At 42.8% G+C, this 21098-nt stretch overlaps 1 protein-coding gene across 5 annotated transcripts in view; it reads left to right on the top strand.

Annotated features, from left to right (window-relative positions):
- The first annotated feature begins 5529 nt into the window (after nucleotides 1-5529).
- The window catches only part of KLHL13 (kelch like family member 13), an 86942-nt gene continuing 71373 nt past the window's right edge, over nucleotides 5530-21098 (top strand). Inside the window, exons 1-2 of one of the 5 annotated variants that reach the window (XM_075053944.1) lie at nucleotides 5530-5637; nucleotides 16154-16218. In XM_075053944.1, coding sequence (XP_074910045.1) covers nucleotides 16154-16218 — 65 coding nt within the window. In that variant the 5' untranslated portion in view covers nucleotides 5530-5637. Of the gene's footprint in view, nucleotides 5638-16148; nucleotides 16219-17029; nucleotides 17133-21098 lie in introns of those variants that run through there. The other 4 variants (XM_075053945.1, XM_075053947.1, XM_075053946.1 and 1 more) reach the window with 4 other exon arrangements.

The raw sequence follows: 21098 nt of genomic DNA, 5'->3' as shown, positions 1-21098 counted from the left end.
GATAACTTACACTCTGGGTGATGGACCTCTGGCCATGAAAGGGAGCAATGGACTGTCTGATCCTCACTTCACCTGTTTATACAAAGCTGGCATGATACAGTAGGTCAGATCTACTGCTATTTCTTAAAATGAATAACTGTCAGCAATCTTATCATGTGTAAGTTTAAAAAATAAGATTAAAATATCAGTGTTACTTTTATTTTAGTCCTTCACGTTCTCAAACTATAGAGGTTATTGTAGCGCTGGACAACGTAAGGATGTAAGTGGCATATTTAGGTCAGATACTGTTTTTTAGTTGCTATGTTAAATTTTGCAACCACTCCAAATTCCTGAGGCACTTAAACCTCCACTTGCACTGGATGGCCTCTTTTCTGCCTGAACGTTAGTTACGGACTATATTCCCTGCAGTAGTCTTCTCTGATTTCCCCATCTTTACTTCCACTCCTTTCACATTTCATTTATCTTCCTGAACTCCTAAGGTTTGGATCAATTGTACCTTGAATGTTTTCTACCTTTTTTCCCCCACACATGATGAATTTTAATGTTCAGTGGCCAAAATAATTCCCCTTTCCTACATATTTTAATATTTTGACTGTGTCTCTCCAGTGAGATGCTCCATTTACATTGGAAATGTTTCTCTGAGAATAGCAATGAAGTTTACACTGTTTTCTTTCCAGTTTTGCTGTGTTTTTGCCTGGTAGAGAAGGGCAGGCTGTCAAAATAGCCTGTGATTCTCTGCTGCCCCAATAATTGTCATTTCCACAGTGGGAGACTGTACAGAGGGCAAAGAGAGATGAGACATTAAGAGGGCAAAGAGAGACAAGACATTAAAAGTGGTAGGTTGGTGTTTTACCGTCATTTTTACTTTTGTGGAAATGACTGTGGATGGTGAAAAAAGGTTGAAAATCAAGGCTTGCACCTGCGGGGTCTATCTGTATTATAATTGTAATTTAAAATGCTCATGTGTCCCAGAACATACCAGGCAGTTATTTCCTCTTCCAAGCACAGGGAAAAACTCTGATATCTGGTAATTTTGTAATTAAATGTGATTTATTTGTTAAAAAAATGTAAAGGCACTGACTTTGCAAGGAGAGACATTTCAAATATCTTTTTCACAAAGCATTAATATATATTTTAGTGTCATTTTCTTTGAGGGCTGCCTGTAGCTGTCTATACAGGCACAGCCATGGCTTGGTGAGCTTCAGCTGGCTCTGATCCTACCAGCGCTGGGGTGGTGAGGAAGGTAACACCTATTTCTCTGCCCTAAATCATGAGCTGGAAGCTGGCATTTCCATTTTTTCACTGTGGGCACCAAGGGTGTCTGGTGCTTGCAGCTCTGGGCAGGGAAAGAGGCTGCGAGGCTGCCTTTCCTTGCAGGAAGTATCTGGGAAATGGAGAGGTGTTCCTTGGTGGCGTTCCTGGAAAGTGGCTGGTGCCTCCCCTGGGTGCTGCTGGAAGCGGAGATAGAGTAGGACAACGTGGCAGAGCACTGCTGGGACAGCAAACCTCCCGCTAGGGATTTTTATTTCAGTAACCCCCTTGGAGAAATTTCCAATTGACACCGTGGGAAAACTGCAAGAATAGGATGTAGGTACGCTCCACTCTGAGAAGATTTTTTATGAGGCTTCACCAGCCTCAGCAAACATGATTTATTACTGCTCAAATCCCTTCCTCCCTCTCGGAGGCTGGAGTAATACTCACGGAGCCACTCCAGATGGTCGGCTGCTGAGCAGCTCCCGTCTGCATACCCTGGCCTTTGGGATGGGATGCCAGCCTGCAGGAACAGCCATGAACCGGCTGCCTGCACTCAGCAGATGTTACTTTTTACTCCAGGTTAATAGAATGACTTGGAAAAAGCAGCTCCGTAGGATTTGTTGTGCATTAGCGGGTACCAGAGTAGTCAGCGAACTTTGGAAATGCACTGCGTACGGCTGGAATCAAGCTGTCTATAGCTGGGGGTGAGGGGGAAAGTCGAGGGTTTTAAAAATACTTAAAATGAATGATTTTTTTATCACAAAATATTTTCAGTGTTTACTGCTTGACAAATATGCACTTTGCCTCTCATTTTAGAAAGATTTTAATTTTGTGAGACTGTTATTGTGGCACGAATATGCAGATCTATCCAACACAGAACATTTTCAGTATAGAAAAAGTATAAATCCTGAAGGTAACAGTTTTCTAAACTGTAGAATGCAAAAGGTAAGAGGAAATAAAAAACGCTCATGCAGCAGACAAGCTCACTTCAAGAGCTGGAAGCAGAGAGATGAATCTCCATCTACAGCATTGCACTTGGAGAAGGGGTCATGGATGGTACAGTTCACTCTGGCAGGCGATGCTAGTTGAAACAGCTGGAGAAATGCTGACTTAAATACACACGTATGGATATTCCCACTGCAACTACTCACATGCTCAAATTAAGTTCACCAGTGAGTATCTGCAGAACTGCAAATAGTGAATCTACCTCGTCACAAGCAATTGAAGCTTAATGGAGCTTAGTTCCTCTTCTACTCAAATTCTGCGTTTGGCTTCGTAATAGATTCTGTTATAATTTATGGCAAGTGTTTCGAGCTCAGGTGGCGGTGGGTATGTGTTATCTTTTCTTTTAGATAAAATCAAGTTGTAACATTTCTGAACAGGAAATACTGTTGCTTAATGGATATTGTTCTCTCCAGATAATCTGTAATATCAATGCAAAATGATTGCGAGGTGAATATAAATATGCTCTGTTTGAACTGGTAATTTTGTTCATTGCTTATACTGCTGTTAGATGCTGAAAACGTATCTTGCCACAGCAAACTGTGTTCAGTACAGTTAGCAAATGTCAGATTTGTGAGCATAAGTACTTAGAATAATGTTTTGAAAGGAACTATGCTATAAGTAGACTTTAATAGGAAATGTTTGTGATTATAGTCTTGCGGTGAAGTTATGTATAGAAACTTACCTTGTAAACTGCTTTATGTTAGTAATTTTGTATGTTTGCCTTGTGTTGTGTTTATACTTTGAGATGCCTGACAGAGAGTTTGCAGCAAATTTAAGGTGGATTTCTTGCAGAGAAATACATAACAGAGGCATTAAATGCTTTGTAGGAAAGTATGCTCAGAACAATTTTATTAATGACAAAATAACATTTCAGCAACCCTAGTACACGTATTTTCAATAAGAAATCCTTAGTGACAAAGCCGAGGTCTGCTGAACAGAGCTTTCCAGCCCTTCCCCTGCACAGCTGGGCTGTCATCTCCTGGGGGCTCCCAGATGCATGTCTATGGGCTTTGGTGCTGAGACGTCCCAGGTAAAGCCTGGGAAAACTTGTGTGGTTTTCAATGTGGAACTGTTAGAAGAACACTGGAGCACTATTGGTACTTGATTCGCTTGTCAAGTCCTTAGCAAAAAAAGTGGGTATATTCAACCGTGAAATGAGATGAAACCCGGGCTGTAAAAAAATCACCTTCTGCCATGCAATTAAGCAAAGATGGTCAGAAAGTTTCTGTGTGGTTAGAAGTGTGGGTTTGAAACTTGGACAAGAGCCCACGTTAAATGTGCATTGGAGACATTGCCTTGCCTTGGGAGTAAAAAGAGCTGCAAAAGCATTATATCTAGAGGGGCATGTGTTTTATAGCTACAGTTTGTTTAAATGGCAAATTTCACTTTCTTTCTAATGGAAAGAAATAAGTACAAAGGTGAAGAACTCACTATTACAACTTGTCTTTTGTAAAACATTGTGAGCGAGCACATTCCAAGAGTGGAGTTATTCTGTTTGGGAACATTTGTGAAATATCCAGCGTATCACTATGTCCATGTGTCTTCTCAGCGGAGATGCGTTCCTCCCAAGGTTTTGTAAAGATAAGTTAATACCTCATGCAAGAGGTCATTTTCAAGGACAGAGGTAGGAAAAAATAGACACAAAAAATGCTTTCTTTTGCAAATGAGATACTGAATTTCTTGTCAGCTTGAGTGTAGTGGCGAGCTGGTTCTCTGTGTCTGAATTTGCTTCAGTTGCTGTTAATGATGTGAAGAGAACAGAAGTGAACCTAAAACTGCCCATAGCAAAATCTGTTAGAGAGTTACTTAACCAGAATCTCTTTCACTCTGAGATAGATGGTGCACTGGCTTTGATAAGCCAATTTCAAAAGTTTCCAGATAAAAGACAGCTTTAAAAGCAAGCAGTGTTGGAGATATGCAATTCTCAAATGATGTGGTATGGTCTTAAAAGTTGTTTAACCTTTTCTTTAGGGTTAAAGCTAGCATCTTTCAAGCCAAGGACATTTTCCAAGCTGAAGTTACAGAGCTGCTGTGAGGAGTGTGTTGCAGTCTTGGCTGGAAGGCTACCTACAGCTTCATAATTAGTTTTACATCCATTTCTGCCCTGAATTGCATTGCTGAAATTCCTGTAACTTCATTAGGGTTGACTGGGTTTGACTAAGGCATTATTTGCCCTAAGATACCTACACTCAAAAATTTGCTGAATGTTGGGGGTTCAGTAATTAGAAGTGTGTTTACAGAAAACAATACAGACAGAACGGCAGAAAACAGTTCCCAAATCAAAGCCACAGCCACATGAAAGAGAGAAGAGGCCTGTGAAGAAACTTCAGGGTTACCATCCTGCAGTGCTACAGGAGCAGGTGAAGCAGTTCGGAACTTTCTGGTAGCAAACACCATGGCCAGAAGAGCAGCTTGGGGCTGGCCTTTCACTTGCTAATAATGCTGGTCCCAAATTAATCCCCTGGAGAACACAAGGAGATGTCTTTGTACATCTATCACTCACATTCGCTAAGTCACCAAGGACTGTTGCTGCCTCTTGCAGTCCTTCCTGCTCTTCCAGCCGCTCTCCTGACTATGCTCCTGGAGACAGAGCCCCTGCTGGCAGAGCTCCTGCCCCTGTGCATGCCAGCCCCCCCCCCATCCATCCATCCATCCATCCACCCATCCATCTGTCTATCCATCCACCCATCCATGAACCCACCCACTCACCCACCCATCCATCCATCCACCCATTCACCTATCCATCCACCCACCCATCCATCCACCCACCCACCCACCCACCCATCCACCCATCCATCTATCCATCCATCCACCCACCTATCAATCCATCCACCCACCCACCCACCCATCCATCTATCTATCCATCCACCCATCCATGAACCCACCCACTCACCCACCCATCCATCCACCCACCCACCCATCCATTCACCCACCCATCCATCCATCCATCCACCCACCCACCCATCCATTCACCCACCCATCCATCCATCCACCCATCCATCCATCCACCCACCCACCCATCCATTCACCCACCCCGCCCCCCTCACCGTCCCGCGGGCACAGGGACCACGCCCCTTTCCTCTAGCCCCGCCCCCTCACCAACCCCCTCGGCCCAGACACGCCCACTCCCCTAGCCCCGCCTACCGCGCCTTGCCCCCCGCCAGCGCCGTAGCCCCTGGGCGCATGCGCACGGGCCCAGCGGCCCGCCATGTTGGCGCGGGCGGTGACGCGCTGTGCCGGGAGGCGGGGCCAGGCGGCGGCTGGGCGGGCGGGCGGGCGCGGGGAGCGGGGCCGCGCTCCCGGGCCGCGCTCGGGACTTCGGGAACGCTCCGCAGCGGGGCCCGCGGCCGGGGCCGGGCGGGCAGCCGCAGCCGGCAGGTGAGAGGGGTGCGCGGGGCCGCTCTCCGGTTCTGCCCCGCTCGGGGTCCCGGCGGGGCCGGGGGCCCCCTTGTGTCCTGCGGGGCCTGTGCGGCCGGGGGTCGCGGGCCGGCCCTCTGTGAGCGGTGCGGGGCCGGGGCGGCGGGGTGGGGGCTGCCTTTCTGCCGGGGGGAAAAGGGGGGGGTCGGCCCTGAGGGCGGGGGAAAGGGAGCGGTGTTTGCAGCGGGGGGCTCCCCTCGTGCGGGAGGGGACGGGGGTGCCCCGGTTGCGCTTGGGGGGAGGAGGGGGGGGGGTCACCTCTCTGCGAGGGGAGGGCCAGCGTGTTGCAATGCGGGGGGACCCGGTTTGTGAGGGAGGAAAGGGGGGTGCCCTCTCCGCGGTCGGGAGTACCCTGTGAGGGGGAAGGAGGGGTGCGCTGTGTGCAGGGGGGGAGAGGAGCAGTGTGCCGTGCCTCCGGGGGGTGTAAGGGGGCCGGGGAGGCGGGGAAGGAGGTTAGCGAGGGCAAGCGGGGGGGTCTTGCAGGAGGGGGGTCCTGGGTGGGAATGGCAGGGAACAAAGCGGGGCTGGCCCGGCTGGGGGGGGGTCACAGCTGGCGGCTTGCTTCGGGACTGGGCTGGCTGCTTTGTGCCTCTCTGAAAAAGTGTCTTCAACTCTCCTTTTCCAGGCATTGTTTTGCAGTCGTTGTAGTCGTTTTCTTCCTTCCCCCGACCCTTTCTGCTCGTCAGTGCTTATTGTTCCCTGGGCTTTAAATAGGCTGGTTGAGGTCTGGGTGCAGGAAGGAGTTTTGGGGATTAGTTCTGAGATGTAGCCATTAGAAATGGGGATGTAACTGTAGGTTGTAATTAACTTGCTGGTTTCCTCTTCTCCCTGTTTGCATAAAATTTAGACCGAGCTCTGTTTTTGCTAGATACTCTTCAGGACTTTTCGCCTCTGTCTGAAAAGTGTGATATTAACTTGAGAGCCCTTGGAGTCTTGGCTCAGGTCCTTTGTATAATTCAGGACATGCAAGGTGCACTTCTTTTTCAGTTTTGTATGGCAAAGGGCTCTGAGCTTGGATGTTCTGGGCATTAATGAAACTGATGCTGACTTGGACCTGCTGTGAAGTCTGCATCAGAAATATCTCCCGTGGCCATTTAAATATGGCTCATATATTTGAATAGAATGCCACAGAGGAGTCTTCCTTAGTCTTTCCCCAGTGTGCTACGCATAGTGATAATGCTAATGAAGAACCTTCAGGGCACTCTCCCCACTTCTCTGATTTCATGGTAAAGCCTGTTCTGCAATCCCATTTAATACTAGAATACGCTGCAGAGTGTTGATAGTAAAAAAAGTTTGGGTAGTAACTAGGATTAAATGCTATCCTGAATGCAATTCTTGCGATCTCTTTGATTCTATGACTTTCAAAATTATGCTCCTAAACATTTTCTTTCACTTTTGAAGTTCAAAAAATTGTAGCGAGCTGCCAGCACAAATTAGTGTGCTGCTCTGCTTCAAAGAAACAAGACTGTTTCTAGTGAGCCTTGGCTTGACACCAGGTGTCAAAAATGAATTAAGGTGACTTTGCCCCAGCCAGCATTTTTTAAAAAATTTTTTTAAAGAGTTTCTTCTGCTTTACTGTAGAAGATTCACCAAACTAAGTCATTTGAGGCCGTAGTTCAACCGTACCTAATCTGTAGTAGTAATAGTGGCTTGGGGACTTCTGTGACTTGTGGTATGGCTGGCACAACTGGTGATGCCAGGCATGAAGCAGATCAGCAAACTTACCCAGCCAGAAAAAAAGGGTCACGCACAGACTCCCTGATCCAGTTTGCAGTGCAGTCCCACAAATGATAGCAGAGCATGTCTGTGGGGAGATGAACACTGGGATCATCTCAAACAGCCTGAGATGATTTGGCTCGCTCAAAGCAGGGCTGAGTGGGGAGAAGCAGAGAAGGGACTATGTTCAGCTGATATCGCTACAGAGGCAGTGTGTGAGATGGATGATGAATCCTTCATTAAGCTCTAAGGGGGCTCAGAGGGGAAGTGAAATGTAGCTGCTGCAGAAAGGGCTCCTGTGCTGGCGTGTGAACTGGCTAGAAGCACAGTGGGATTGAGCATACAAAGTAAAGCCTTGCTTTTTTCCCCCTGAATTCTAGTAACCGTAAATGTTTTTTTCTTTTGTTTTGCAACAAGCTGAGAAAAACATCTGAGTTCCTTAAAAAAAGAATATCAAACTGTCTCGTGTTAAGTGTATCTCACGGTAATATGATACTTGTGTATGTTTCTTTGACGGTGGTAATCAAGCCCAGGATGTCTGGATCTAAAGGCATAACCTCTGCTGTCTGAATTAAAAGTTCCAATGATGTTACCTCAAGGGCTATATGTTCTTAGGGTGGTCCAGCTATTAGAAAGGCGTAATTAGTCCACACTACAAAGAAACATGTTGGTAGAGACTCCAAATGAATTTGCAATGTGTTCTGCTAGCACTACTATATCACCTCCACAAACACCACAAGCAAAGCTGTCAAAAATGCTGTGCTTTTTCATGGTTGTTATATTGCTGAAGTAGCTGTGATGCTTAGTACGCCACTTTTTTTTCTTCACTTTTTTAGTTGATATATCTGTGCTGGCAAAACTTTCTGAGAAACTGCACTATGGCAAAAATTGAACAATTATGAAGCATTTGTTTTAAGAGCTAGCGCCTCAGAGAGAGTGTTTGGTGTTTGGCTGTTTCACTGTATCAATAGTACAAAACTTTTCTAATGACTCATAACAGCTTATGAAAGTTGACTTCGATGGCCCCAGGCTAGGTTTGCAGGGATAGATAGATGCCTTTATCACAGATCTGGCATGGTGTATATGGGTGTCAGTGTGAGTGGGAGGTAAAAGCTTAAATACTTATATGGTCTACTTTCCTTTCAAGGTTCTCTGAGCTTTTTTAATTCACAGCTGTATTGCATTGTCAGAATACTGGATGGAAACTTTTTTATGGTTTCCTTTTTAACTATTTGTGACGCAACAGGTTTCTTAAAATTGAGAAATTAGAGCTTTACGGATAAATTGAAAATGCCAGTGTGGAAGAAACTTTTCTTAGTATATTTGCTATCCCTAAGCGAAGTGTCTTTGAAAAACTAGGAAGTAATTAAGCAATGTTAGATAGTAGTCTCTGCATGAAAAAGCATGCTTTCAGTGGGCATTCAGGGTAACTGATAAGTTTGCTGGTTTCATCTGAATTATTTTAGTAAAACTTTGTCTCTAAGGGTTTTGCACAGTAGTAAGTGTTTGGGGGTGAAAGCACACCTATGCTATATAGTGCAGATGGCCTGTATCCTGTGTCAGAAGGACCTGACAAGGGAACTAAGCACTAAGTGCCTTGAGGTGCGAGATACAGGGAATTGCAATTTGTGACTTGGTATTGGTGACAGGAGTGTTTCAGAAGTGGGTTTCTTGAAGCTATCTTTTGGATTATGAGGTAGGAAGGGATCTGTTTGAACCCAAGAGGAGCTTGCAAGCTGGAACAAAATTTAAGTCTGACTCCTTTATTTTGCCTGTGTGTTTCAGAAGACTAAGAAAATTCAAAAGATTTCCCATGTTCAGTGTCCTATAGTGAATTTGATGTCTTCCATGCCTATTTTGAGAAGCTGTTTTTAAGTGAATCAGGTGTACTAAGTTTTTGAAGGAATGTGCCAGCTACTGATTTGTATTGTCAATGTTTTTGCTTTAAACTTGTTCTGGGAAATATGTAATTTTGTTTCCTTTTGTGGAAACAGTGCTTTGTTGTAGATACTAATGACACTGGTCATATGATTTCTTGCGTCTTTTGTTTTAACTTCTTTGTGATTGATGCAGCTGCTTGGTGGTGCGTTCTATAGTTGTGAAATGCGAGAGATTTGTTTGGCAATGCCAACACACTCTCGGTTTTTAAAGCTACTCTGCTTCGTTTCTTTAATATGAAGTATTTAAAATATGAGAAAGCATATGTACAGGTGAAAGTAGAAATGAAAATAGACTGTGAACGGAAGTTTTGCTTTCAAAGAAGTTCTCAACCTGTTGAGAAGAAGTTGCTCCAACTTGTAGTTGCTTAAATTTTGGAGAAAACTTAAACCCTTTTCCCATTTCCATATTAAAGAGCATCAATCTTACCAGGTGCCCCGTGCCTGCTTGAACTGTCAGGTTATGCATTTTGCTGTTCCTTTCCAAGGGACCCTGCTCTGGAGGGGTGCCCGGACAGTGGTGCCCATGGAAGGCCATCGACAGGTCAAAAGTGCTGATGTTTTTTTGTGCAGGTGTGGATGGGAGCGGAAGCGGAACTGGCTGTCAGTAGTCAAAGCAGCAGGACTATTTCCCCATGATGTCAGACACCTTTCTTGGGGTTCTTCTGCCTACTGGTGTACATACTTGTTTGTCCTGCCTCTTGGAAGTCTCTTAATTTGCCTGAAGGTGGGAGGTATAAGCTGCTTTAGGACAGAGGTCCTGTCTAAGCTGTTCCAGCTTGCTAGTAGAAAAACAGTTGGTACAAGCATGTGGGAATGTGTTGCGCAGGTCTCATGGTTAAAACCAGGGATGGGATGATTTGAGTTCCTGTCCTAGCTCTGAGGACTTAAAAGTAAATGTTTTAACAGGTATTGCAGTCCTCAGCATCTCAATGTGTTAGTCCTGTTATGAATGTAAATTTCCATCTTTGCAGGGAAGTGAGGGAAGAACCTTGTTTCCTTTATTCTTGGTGACAAAAATAAGCTGAAAGGGCCAATTTTATCAGTCTGTATCATTCAGAAATTGCAGACCAGGATTTAGCAACATGACACATGAAAACTGCGGTGCGTTGTAAATGAGCTTGATTACACCTCCATCTGATCAAGTGCAAACTGTTGTTATGAGGAAAGTAAGGTTCCATGTCATGAAAAAAATAAGGCAGAGTTTTTGAGATGTATGAGTGATATGATTAAATATTAGAGAGAATCGTGTAGGTTGAAGAAAGCAAGGATAAACATGTGAATTTCAACCCAGTTTCTTTTTCTTGATTGTTTTCTGGGATCTCCATGTGAGTGGTCTGTTCTAGTTTCAAGTTGAATGTGTTCCATGTGCATTTCATTTAGCATCGTGGGAACTTTGATTCTTTTGAATAACTGACCTTATCTGATAATGCTAATGTGAAATATCCAGCAGTACGTATGTTAAGGTGATGATCTGAAATATCCAGCAGGAATTTACTGTATTGGCACAAACCCCAGCTCTCTAAAGTTGAAGGCCTGTTTCTGTTATACATTGTTGTAGTATGTTTTCTACATATTTAAATAACTCTGTAAGAAATAAGTGTGGAACATTTCTTTTAAATTTAAAACTTCTTCATAAACCTGTTATGGGCTGAAAATTAACCAGAAGATTCACACTTGGAGGGCAAAATCTGATGCTAGAGGCTTTGGAGGCAGTTTGGTGCTGCAGGTACCTCATCTGATGCGTCTCTGGGTGGTCCTGCCTTGTGCCCCGATCTCCTGCTGCAGCTCCCTTGGCAGAGCTAATGCTTTTGTGATTGCAGGGTGATTTCTTTCATGCTGCTTATCTCATGGGAAACTAACCCACTCAGTAATGTTTTTATCAGTTTCCTAACTCACCCTGTGGCTACACCTTGCTATTGCTTTCACAGGTAGAGACAGGAATGATGTGGCTGGAGGTGAGTGGAGGGAAAGCAGGACTGCTTCTCCCAGCAGATGCTGGGGATGGAGCATCAAACTCAACGCTGCGGGACCTGGACAGTGCTGCCACTTCAAACTAGTCATGTTTCCAGATGCCTTTAAAGTGATGTTCCTGGGACTGCTGTTCTCCAGGTAGCTTTCCACCTGTGTAGGAGCTGAATGATCCACATAAATTCATGCTTTCAGTAAACCTTTACATGAAAGCTTGAATTCTGCACTGCAATAAGGTAGGGGGAAAGCTTTTGTCTTGGCTCTGGAGGAATCAAAGCACTGGCCTGTGTCTTGCTCGCAGGTGTTATCTGGCTTCTGAAGGAAGCCAAGAGGGAGAAATGGGTTGCTCTTCTGCCTTGTCAACTTCTGGTTTCTCAGTGCCTGACTCTCAAGTAGCTTCGGTGTTACGAAACAGGCATGGTTCTGGGCAAGTTTATGGCTGCCCACAGATTTTGAATAGAACAGAGGAAGTGAGTAGCACATCCATTATTTAAAGAAAGCTGTGAGTGACACTAGAATTTTACAGACGTTGGCATGTATTCTGTATATATGTATTTTTTTTTAGAAGCTGATTATCCACCACGCGGGCCAGAGTTGTAGAAGGCTTGTATTAATAGTTATTCCCCCCCCCTTCCCTGATCATCTTTCTGCTCACTGCTAGTGAGTAACTTTAGTAGCAACTAGAAGTTACAAAATACATGTGTGGTTGTATTGCTGTCACTTACTAACAACTCTATTTTATTGCCTATTTATGTTGGAAGCTTTTAACAGGAACAGAATGTAACCAGTTTTGTTCTCTTTAATGTTGAATTTGTAATTTAGGAGTGATGTTACTGCATCTAGAAATTTAAGCAGGCTCTTATGTTTGCTGTTCTAAGCTTATTTCTATACAATGGAATTAAAGTATTTCCATCAGGGTATATGTCCTATGAGATATATTTTATATAAATTAAAGATTTTGCAAGCTTACACCTTTAAACTGGAAATCATGAATTAAACACTTGAACTACAAAAGAATCAAAGGATAACTCTAGATAGTTCAGCAATATTGAATCTGAATTTACTAGATCGCTCGAGTTGCCTTGCATTGCTTTTTTAGTGGCTATGCAAATTAGACCAGTCTCTTGTGGCTACTCACATTTGTCACGGAGGAGTAATGGTAAATGCATAAGCATTCACTGTTTCTGTTCTTCATTAGACTTGGGCAATATAAAACACTGACATTGTTAATGGTAGAAGGGTTAATGTCGGGAGTTTTGTAATCTAGGTGAGACTTGGTACCATATCTTTCCCCTTAGTCTGAAAATTTTGTCCTTAATGTCCGAACAGGGAGTTTTGTTATTTAAAGGAGATGATCACATTATCAGCTATCTTGGAGTTGGTGGAAGTGTCATTAGCTCAACTAGTTACCTTAGTGATGTTGGTGGTATTGCTTGCTATGAGAGAGCCTAGCCCATATCTTTGCAAGTAGGCTAATCTTTTTTGGGGATGGTTTAGTGGCTTATCTTAATGTAAGGTTGAATACATGGAGGAGTTTGCAGTGAGGGTCTAAATGGACCCTGATACAACTCCCCTAGCATCTCTCTTTAGCAAGAAGATAGAGACTGAGATGTTGGGGTTTTTTTTCCTACCACAGTTCCTTACTTGTATTTTTTTTTCTTTATTTGTAAAACAGTCTTGCTGATCTATATACCTGATGGCATGGACTTCTAGAAAGTTTGCTATTTTTGGATGATATTAAATTTTAGGATTTCACACCTTTTTTTTAAAGAAAATTTTAATCACTAATAAGAAAGTATACTGTATAACTTTTAATGAGTACACCTAAATTATGTTAATACTACCCTATCTAGTCTACCCTCTTAATTTTTTTCCCTGTGAAATTGATGGTACTATTTAAGAGCTACAGTGATGGACCAAGACCTTGGTGTGATAGTGCTTCACAGGCACAGACCAAAAAGGCAGTTTCTGTTCCCAAAACTTGTTATGCTACTGTAGTCTTTCTTTCACCTGTTATTTTTGTTGGGCTTGTGTGTGGTGGTGGGTGGGGAGAGTACAGCAGAATAACAAAAATGGTTAACATTGTAGGCAACATCTTAGTAAGCATGTAGTCTAACTTTAGCCTATGGTGGTAGCATTTTTCTCTTTCAAAACTTGTAGCCATAAGGCAACTTGATAGATTTTACCAGCATCTCTTGCCTTTCTTCAAGGGCAAAGGCTTGCCTGCAGTGTTGCTATAGGTGCTCATGTGGCTGTCCTGGCTTGTGGAGCTATGCAAGTTATATATTCTCTGAGAGCTAGGGGAAATAACTTCCCTGGAAAGGACTGAGCAAATGTAAGCAAGACTTGCCCTCCTCTTAAAATTCATTCCTTGGGTGATGATCAGTGTGCCAAGACCCCTAGTTTCTTTTGGGATGCCTGCAGGGGTTTCTTGTCTGGTTTTGCTGTTCGCTACCATTCCTGGTTTGTAGAAGGAGTAAGTCAGTGAGGGGGCTGTAAACCTTACCTCTGGCAGCTGAGAAAATTATGTGAGCTCTTCTGCAGAATGCCAGCTGAAGCTGGGGTGGTCTAAACAGCCTGAATAATCACTCTTTGTATCGGTTGATCCTGAGTAAATAGGTTAGAAAGTACTTAAGAGCAGCTCAGCTGGTAACCTTCTGGCAGAGAGCAAGGACAAGCAGCTGAGGGTGCTGAGCTCTTCCATGGCACAGCTGTATCTAGAGGAGGAGATCCAAACCCAGGGCAGAGGTTCACAAGCTGAAAGGCTGTTCCACAGGCAGAAATGTGGCTTCTCCCCTGCAAATAACCCTGTGATTAAAAGTGAAGTGAGAGAATTCCAGAGTTTATTGTTCTTGTAGGGAATCAATGTATTTTCTGCTTAGGCTGTAGTGATCTGCTGGTGTGGAGTGAAAGAAGTGGTTAAATTTAGACATAGTTTATGGGGGTGCAGGGGATGGCTGTAGCGCTAGCCCTGTTCTGACAGTGCTGCCAGGCTGGCGGGCGCCGTGGGACGTGGTGTGGACCAGCTCCCATTACTAGTTCAGATTGTTTATTCATTAGTAAAATTAATGGTAGGAGAGAGTTGGGCTGGAAAATGCGAATGAATGTGCAAGAGAAGAGGTTGCATGGCAACACTTTGCAGTCCTGAACATGGAGTCAAGAATAAATAATGGTGGAAAGAGAAATGGGAGGAGGAAAAAATGAGTGGGTTGGAGGAAAAAACGCTATCTTTGTATTGACTTTATTGTTTCAGTGCCATCCCAGATGTGTCTAACAAGTCTGACATTGTTTGAGATTTTCATTACTGAGAGCCTTTCATAAGGCCATCCACTGTAATGCTTGTGTGTGTCGCTGGAGTAGCCTGACACGGCTTTGCAGAGATGCAGGTTATGCAAAATGCTCTGATAAAGGGATGGTGAGAAGCCTGGATCTTACACCCAGTTTTAGACAGCTTCTTGCCACCAGGAACTACTTTCTAACCTCCTGTTTTTCTGGCTGTCTTCACCAAAATGACCTAAGAGCCTTCCTGATGACTTGTCTGTGTCATCCCCGACATGTTAATATTCTTTTAATTCTAGAACGTATGTCTTCCTGATGGCTGGCATACATAGATATGCATCTGTAAAAAGTAAAATAATTTGACACATTTTAAGGAGGAGTATCAAAAGAAAGAAAGCTTCATGAAATAAGACTGAAATAACCTCTGTAATCTTCGGGTAACTGTTTTGGTGAAGAAGTTTGAATGTCCTATAGTGTTTCATTTCTTATCTGTTATTATTGGTAAACTTGCGGTTTCCTATGTGATTTTTGTTAGTATTGTTTCATTGTTTTAACTGGTTGAATAACTTCAGGTCAGTTACAAGGGCTTGTAACTGAAAAAATGTTGTTCATTCATTGAATTGTAGAAGTGACCCTCACTTATTGGTGCTAACTGAATGTGAGAATATGAGTTGCCAAGTGTAATGTTTCAATTTTTTTCTTTTCTGAGAGGAAATGCAGAGGAAGCGAAAGCCGGCAGCACTGCTGCTGGTGTTTCCTCACTCTGCTTTACGTTAGAATGAATAAAAAAAATGACTCCATTGCAAATGACAATAGTGCTAATTTCTCTTTGCATTTTGGGCTAAATGGCTGCTTTTTTCCTTTTCAATTGGACATGCTATCTTTTCAGCATTAAAAAGAAAAGCAGTGTCTCCTCCCAGCTCCTGCTCTCCAGTTGTTAATTCTGGCCAGTAAGATGACTTCCAAAAGGCTGTGAAACCTTTCGCTGTAACTTTGTGCTACTTCAACTCTGTTGTGACTGGTGCTCTTTTTGCAGGCCCAGACAGATATCTTCCTACTGTGATGGCAATTGTGGGGAGAATTTATGAAAAGCACACTTGGCTTAGTGTCATGATGCAAGGTATTACTTCTGTTAGGACTTCTGTACCTCTGTGACTTGTATGCATTTAGTGATTTACATAAAATGGTGGCTCTGCTTCTGAGATATACAGAGAGACTGACTAGTTTAAAAGCAAAAATTAGCTCTGGCTTTTTTTATTCCGCACTATTGTTGAAATTGATTTTTATTTGAAGCTGTGGTCTTGCAGAATTGTGTATTAAATACTCTGTACACATGGAAAAGAATAGGACGCCACAGATTTGTAGTGAGTGATGTGAGCTTTCCCTCCAGGCAAGAAGTGGGGCTATCCAATTTTCCACTCACAGTGGAGATAGAGCTCAAAGGGCTGCAGAAGCCAATAGTTAACTCTGTTGGAGACGGTGTACCCTGCAGTTCTTTAAAATAACATCTACAGTGAATAATAGTGTGCAAACGTGTGTGACAATATTTTTTCTCTTCCTGAACCTTGTTCTAGATGTCAAAATTAACCTGGACTACTTGGGAATGGCGAAACATAGCCCTGGGATCCTGCCATGAACAGTAAGAAAGTTGAGATGCTTTCTGTTTGCAAATAATTATTTTCTTTTAATGGCTAAACCCCAGTGAAACTGTTCCTGTTCAGTTAACATAACTAGGCAACACATTGTGTAGTTCAGTGTGGATGTGCTCCCAGCTTTTCATGCAGTTAAGAGGCTGTATAGTAAGTCAGAGGGGTGGCTCAGTACGGGAGCACTCTTCGGGGAAACAATTCTGGGGAAGTCTCTGCAGCCAGTATGGCACTGGAGGTGGGGAGGCTACTATGGGTGGTGCGTTATGAAATTATTGAGGTGGTAGCTGAAGAATGCTTTCCTGTAATGTGTAATTATATTGTGAGACTCCATTGTTATCTAGTGTATAATTATATTGACACTCCATTGTCAGGGGATATCTTGAGCACAAATTAGTTTGAAATGTGATTAGACAAATTAGTGGAAGAAAAAATTGTGGAGTTGTAAAGACTACGTTCTGGATGCAGTTTGTGGGAAGTTGCTAAAACGTTGGCTGAGGGAAGCTATCAGAGTGCAGTGTCATGTTACTGGCATCATTCCTGAATTGGCTGCTGTTAGACAGGAAGCTTGGCTAAATAGACCTTTCATATCTGGCTTGTGTGTGGTGTTTTCCTTGTATGAAACTTGGCATTTAATAGATGTTGATTAAATGGTTTATACATCCAAGAAAGCAGGCACCTTGAAAGATATTGAGTGTTGATCAAAATACTCAGATATTTTTGTGTTCTTGGTAGCTTGAAACTTTCTAGTTTGAAGGATACATAAATATTTATGTATGTACATGCTCTGTATTCTTTATATAGCCTTTTCCAGATGTTGCAGGAGGCATCCTTAAATTGATGCACTGAAAATTATTCTGATGAATTTTCCCAGTACAAAATAGATGACTTATGAGAGACTGTGTGGGTGAGTAGCATGCTTGTAAAGTGTAAATTTTCAGCAGACGGTATTGATGCTATTTGTCAGCCTTCATGGGGACAGAAATTAGAAGGCTTTTGTATTGTTAAATATCATCATTTGGATATAATCAATTGGAAATGAGAAGCTCTTGGAAACTCTTGTATCTAAACTCTTCACAGAAGTTTAAATGCTTAACATGCAAATGTTCAAATTAAAAATACTTCATTTTCTCTTGTAGAACTCTCTGACCATGTCATGTTTAATTCTTCCATGGGAGCAGTGTTCTACCCAGGGCTTTCAAAAGCTGGTTGATATACTTGAAAAGTTAGGCACTGTTAATATCTTGAAAATCTCAAAACTCTCCTTTGCAGAAAATACTGTAATTGTTAAATTGCTGTGGATCAAATTATGTAGCCGTAGGTCATTTATTAGAACAATTGATAAAGACACAGGAAGCTGTTTAGTTCTTTGTATGAAGTAGTGTATGTAACACAAGGAGATACTGTTAAGACTGAATGCTTTCAGCTTTTTAAGAAATTTGTTCAGCTTAGCTGAAAAAGATAAATGTATGCATTTGTAGATTATTAAATAGTTTTGAAATCTTACCAGAATGCACCTAAAGCTTCAGTTTACTTTTTCTCATTGTGGGTAGACTGAGCTAACTATTTAAGCTGTGCTGCTCAGAGGTAAAACATTCATGCATTTTGGACTGTCCTATTTAGTAAGTGTCACTGTTTGAAAGGTAAGTCAGGGAACTTTGCTGTTCGCAGGTTTGCTCTGACAAAACCTCATGATTTCTTGTGGAGTTGAGAACAAATGTCTGTAATGTCAGAGAATAATCATGCATATACAGTGTAGTTAAAAGGAATTTTAAGGATGGAAATTATTCTTGGTCCAAGTTGGGACATCTAGAATGAGCTTGGGTTTTTTGTTCCCTGCCAATCAGTTATCTAAAAGTTGTGTGACTTCTCTGGCTCTTCTTTTGAGCTGGTTATTGGAACCAAAAGAGCTGGACTCTTGTATTGGTGTTCAAGGTCCTCATGTTTGGGAGATTCTTGATGTCCATTTCTAGGACAAGTAGCATTAGAAATCCAAGTCTCATCTTGGCTATTAATACCGTAGTGTTAGAAAATGTCCACATGCTACTAAGTAATAAGCCAAATTATCAACATGTGAAACACATCTTAATCAACTCTCATGTCATTTGTTTGGCTTATGATAAGCCACTGAGCAGTGTGTGCTATGTTGTGCTCTGCATAGCCTTATGACCTACTGTTTCCTGAATTGTCAGTTCAGTGGTTGTGTCTTTTTAAGGTATGCTCAAAATAGCTGTTAGAAAACAAGGGAAAACTAATGCCTTTAAGTTGATCTCCAGCCTGGTGTTCCCTTAGCTTTCACCTTCACCCATTAACAGCACTCCAAAATTAGTAAGCTTGCTGATGGTGATTGGTGTTTGAAGTCATGCTGACTGACTTGATCCAGAAGCATTTTTCCCAGGCCTTTATTTGCATATGTAGATATTTTTTTTCCAAGGATGTGGTTTAGATGAAGCCTGCAGGTAAAGGACATGGCTGATGAAAGTAACAGCAGGTGGGAAGGCTCAGAGTTTAATGGAAAGTGATTCCAAGGTGGCTTGTCACATGGATATTTGAATGGTAGCTTAAGGAAATACGATGGATTTAATTTCTCAGTGAAGCAGGTGGCTCTGATGCGCTGGTGTGTGATATAGGAGAGGGGTGCCAAAAGGTTTTACAGCAGAAAATGGGAAAGTGGGCTTCAATGCTCTGAGCTTTTTGGCTTTTATTGTCAGATAATGTATGCTGGCTATCCAAAAGCCACTTTTGAAGACTGGAAGATTTCAGTCTACTGAAGTGTACATTATTTTACTAGAAAGCTTCACAGGATTTCACCTTCTGTTGTTACCAGTTGTTTTCAGTCTGGTGTGAACTGGCCTTTTCACTAACCCTTCCAGAGCAGTAGATGCCTCTAAATCTGTGGCATACACTCCCCAGAATGGAGCTCCTGACAAATAGAAGCAATCCATGTAGGCTAAGAATCATGACTCTGTACTTTCAGGGCTCTTGAGAGATAATGATTAAAAACCTTCCTCCAGTCATAACCACGGAGGCAGAAGCCCATGTTGCCTTTAAGAGAGGAGTTGCATGGAAGATGCTTGCTTTATAGTCTGGGCACAGACAAACAGGGGTATGGGAATTGTCATCGGGAGGAACCTGCTCTGGACTGTGGGTGTAGGGATAGCAGTGGGACAACAACAGTGTTTTAGACAGCTGCCACTGCCAGACCATCTGGGTGCTGTGCACAGCTCTGAATGGTGCTTGGAGCTGCAGCTGTGGATAAAGAGATGGTGCAGATGTTTGGGCCAAGGGCAGAAGAGACAGAGCAGTAGTGCTGTCCACGCAACAAAGCCGACGTGAACTCAGGAGAGTTACTAACCTGACAGGTCTGCATGGCTCTGACAGGGAGCTGGCTTGTCTCACTTGCACTATCCTGTGTTTTGGGACACTGGTCCCTCCTGCCTCCTTGTCCTCTCCCTGTGCTGGCACCTTAAACTCACTGCTGTGTGTTATCTGCAGCATCCTCCTTGTACCCCTCTTCTTTGTTCCCAGGCTGGGATTGCTGTGTGTGGAGCTGATCTTGTTAGGGCTCAGCCTAATGGGAGAAAAGTCCATTCTTTCCCTGGGGTTGGATTACACTATGCTGTAATTGCTGAAGCTCCCAATTTTGAGAGCGTAATATAGGGGCATCTGATGTGGTATAGCATTTTCCTGCTGCCTATGGTGCCATTTTAAACTGCAGGTGTTTTACTTGGATGTGATTTATAACCAGTGTATTAATGGTTCGCTCTTCTTCAGAGAACTGTTTTGACTTGCTATATGGGTGAAATACTATACTGAGAAGCTTGTTTTTATACATAAAATATTACTGAAGACTTCTAAGCTTGTGTGAACATGCTGAAGCTTCATTGATTTTGTGTTCCTAAAATAGGTTGAATAAAATTTTTATTGAACATATTTTAAAAGTACATTAACAAAGGACATTATGTAATAGCTGTTAATGAGCACGGTGGCATTGCTTTTGGTGGGTAAAACTTCGTCACTTAATACAATTACTAAATTTCCGTTAGGATAAGATCTGTTCTGCTACCTAGGGTTGTAATTCAACAGTTTATTGGCTTCCTTTATGAGTTTTTTTCAAAATGCAGTACCTTGGTTGACTGAAGCAAATTGATAGCTTCAGTTGTATCTTCTGTAGTCTAAGACAGGGGTTTCTTTTGTGCGTGGACTTGATTTTTATTGAAAATGTTTAAATATTTATATAATTCTAGTTTGAAGGTGGAAAATAGTAATGATTCTACTTGTTAATTATTGATTATCGGGTGATATGTGATATATGTTAATGCTGCTCTCAAGTAATGCAACTCTGATAGCTGTTACAAAAACTGGGAGGCTATGCTCATGTCCAGAAATGTGTATAAAGTTCACACTGAAAACTGCCTACATCAGGCTGTTCTACATCCTGCTTTTAAGACAAAAATGCCTTTTTAGGCGTCTACTTATCTGTATTGAGAGACATTCTCTTACTACTTCTTATTTAGAGATTGAGGCAGCTCTTTTAAGAGTATAGTTCAATGTCAGATTTAATGGGCTGCTGCTGAAAGGGACAGCGCTGCTTTCTTCTGCTCTTGGCATGGTTGCTCGGTGGGTGCTGGGGGTGTGCGGCTGCCACCAGGTGAGCGGGATCGCCTCGCCTGTCTGATGGGAGGCAGTGTGAGCTGTGCTGGGTGCTGCTTGCCCTCCCACAGCCCTTTTCTGTTGAATTGTGCAGCTGGTTGGTTTGTTAGGTTCACCACAAGGTAGGCAAGAGGAAGTTAGGTCAAACTAAGTGTAATGCGGAACTGCGTCCTTCGTTGATGTTCCCAGGCTAGAATTTAGCCTCTTGCTCCCTGTGGAT

This window comes from Buteo buteo, chromosome 22, assembly GCF_964188355.1.
Source record: "Buteo buteo chromosome 22, bButBut1.hap1.1, whole genome shotgun sequence".
NCBI lineage: Eukaryota > Metazoa > Chordata > Aves > Accipitriformes > Accipitridae > Buteo > Buteo buteo.
Note: the sequence above shows the minus strand (reverse complement) of the source record. Positions and strands in the feature narration are given on the sequence as shown.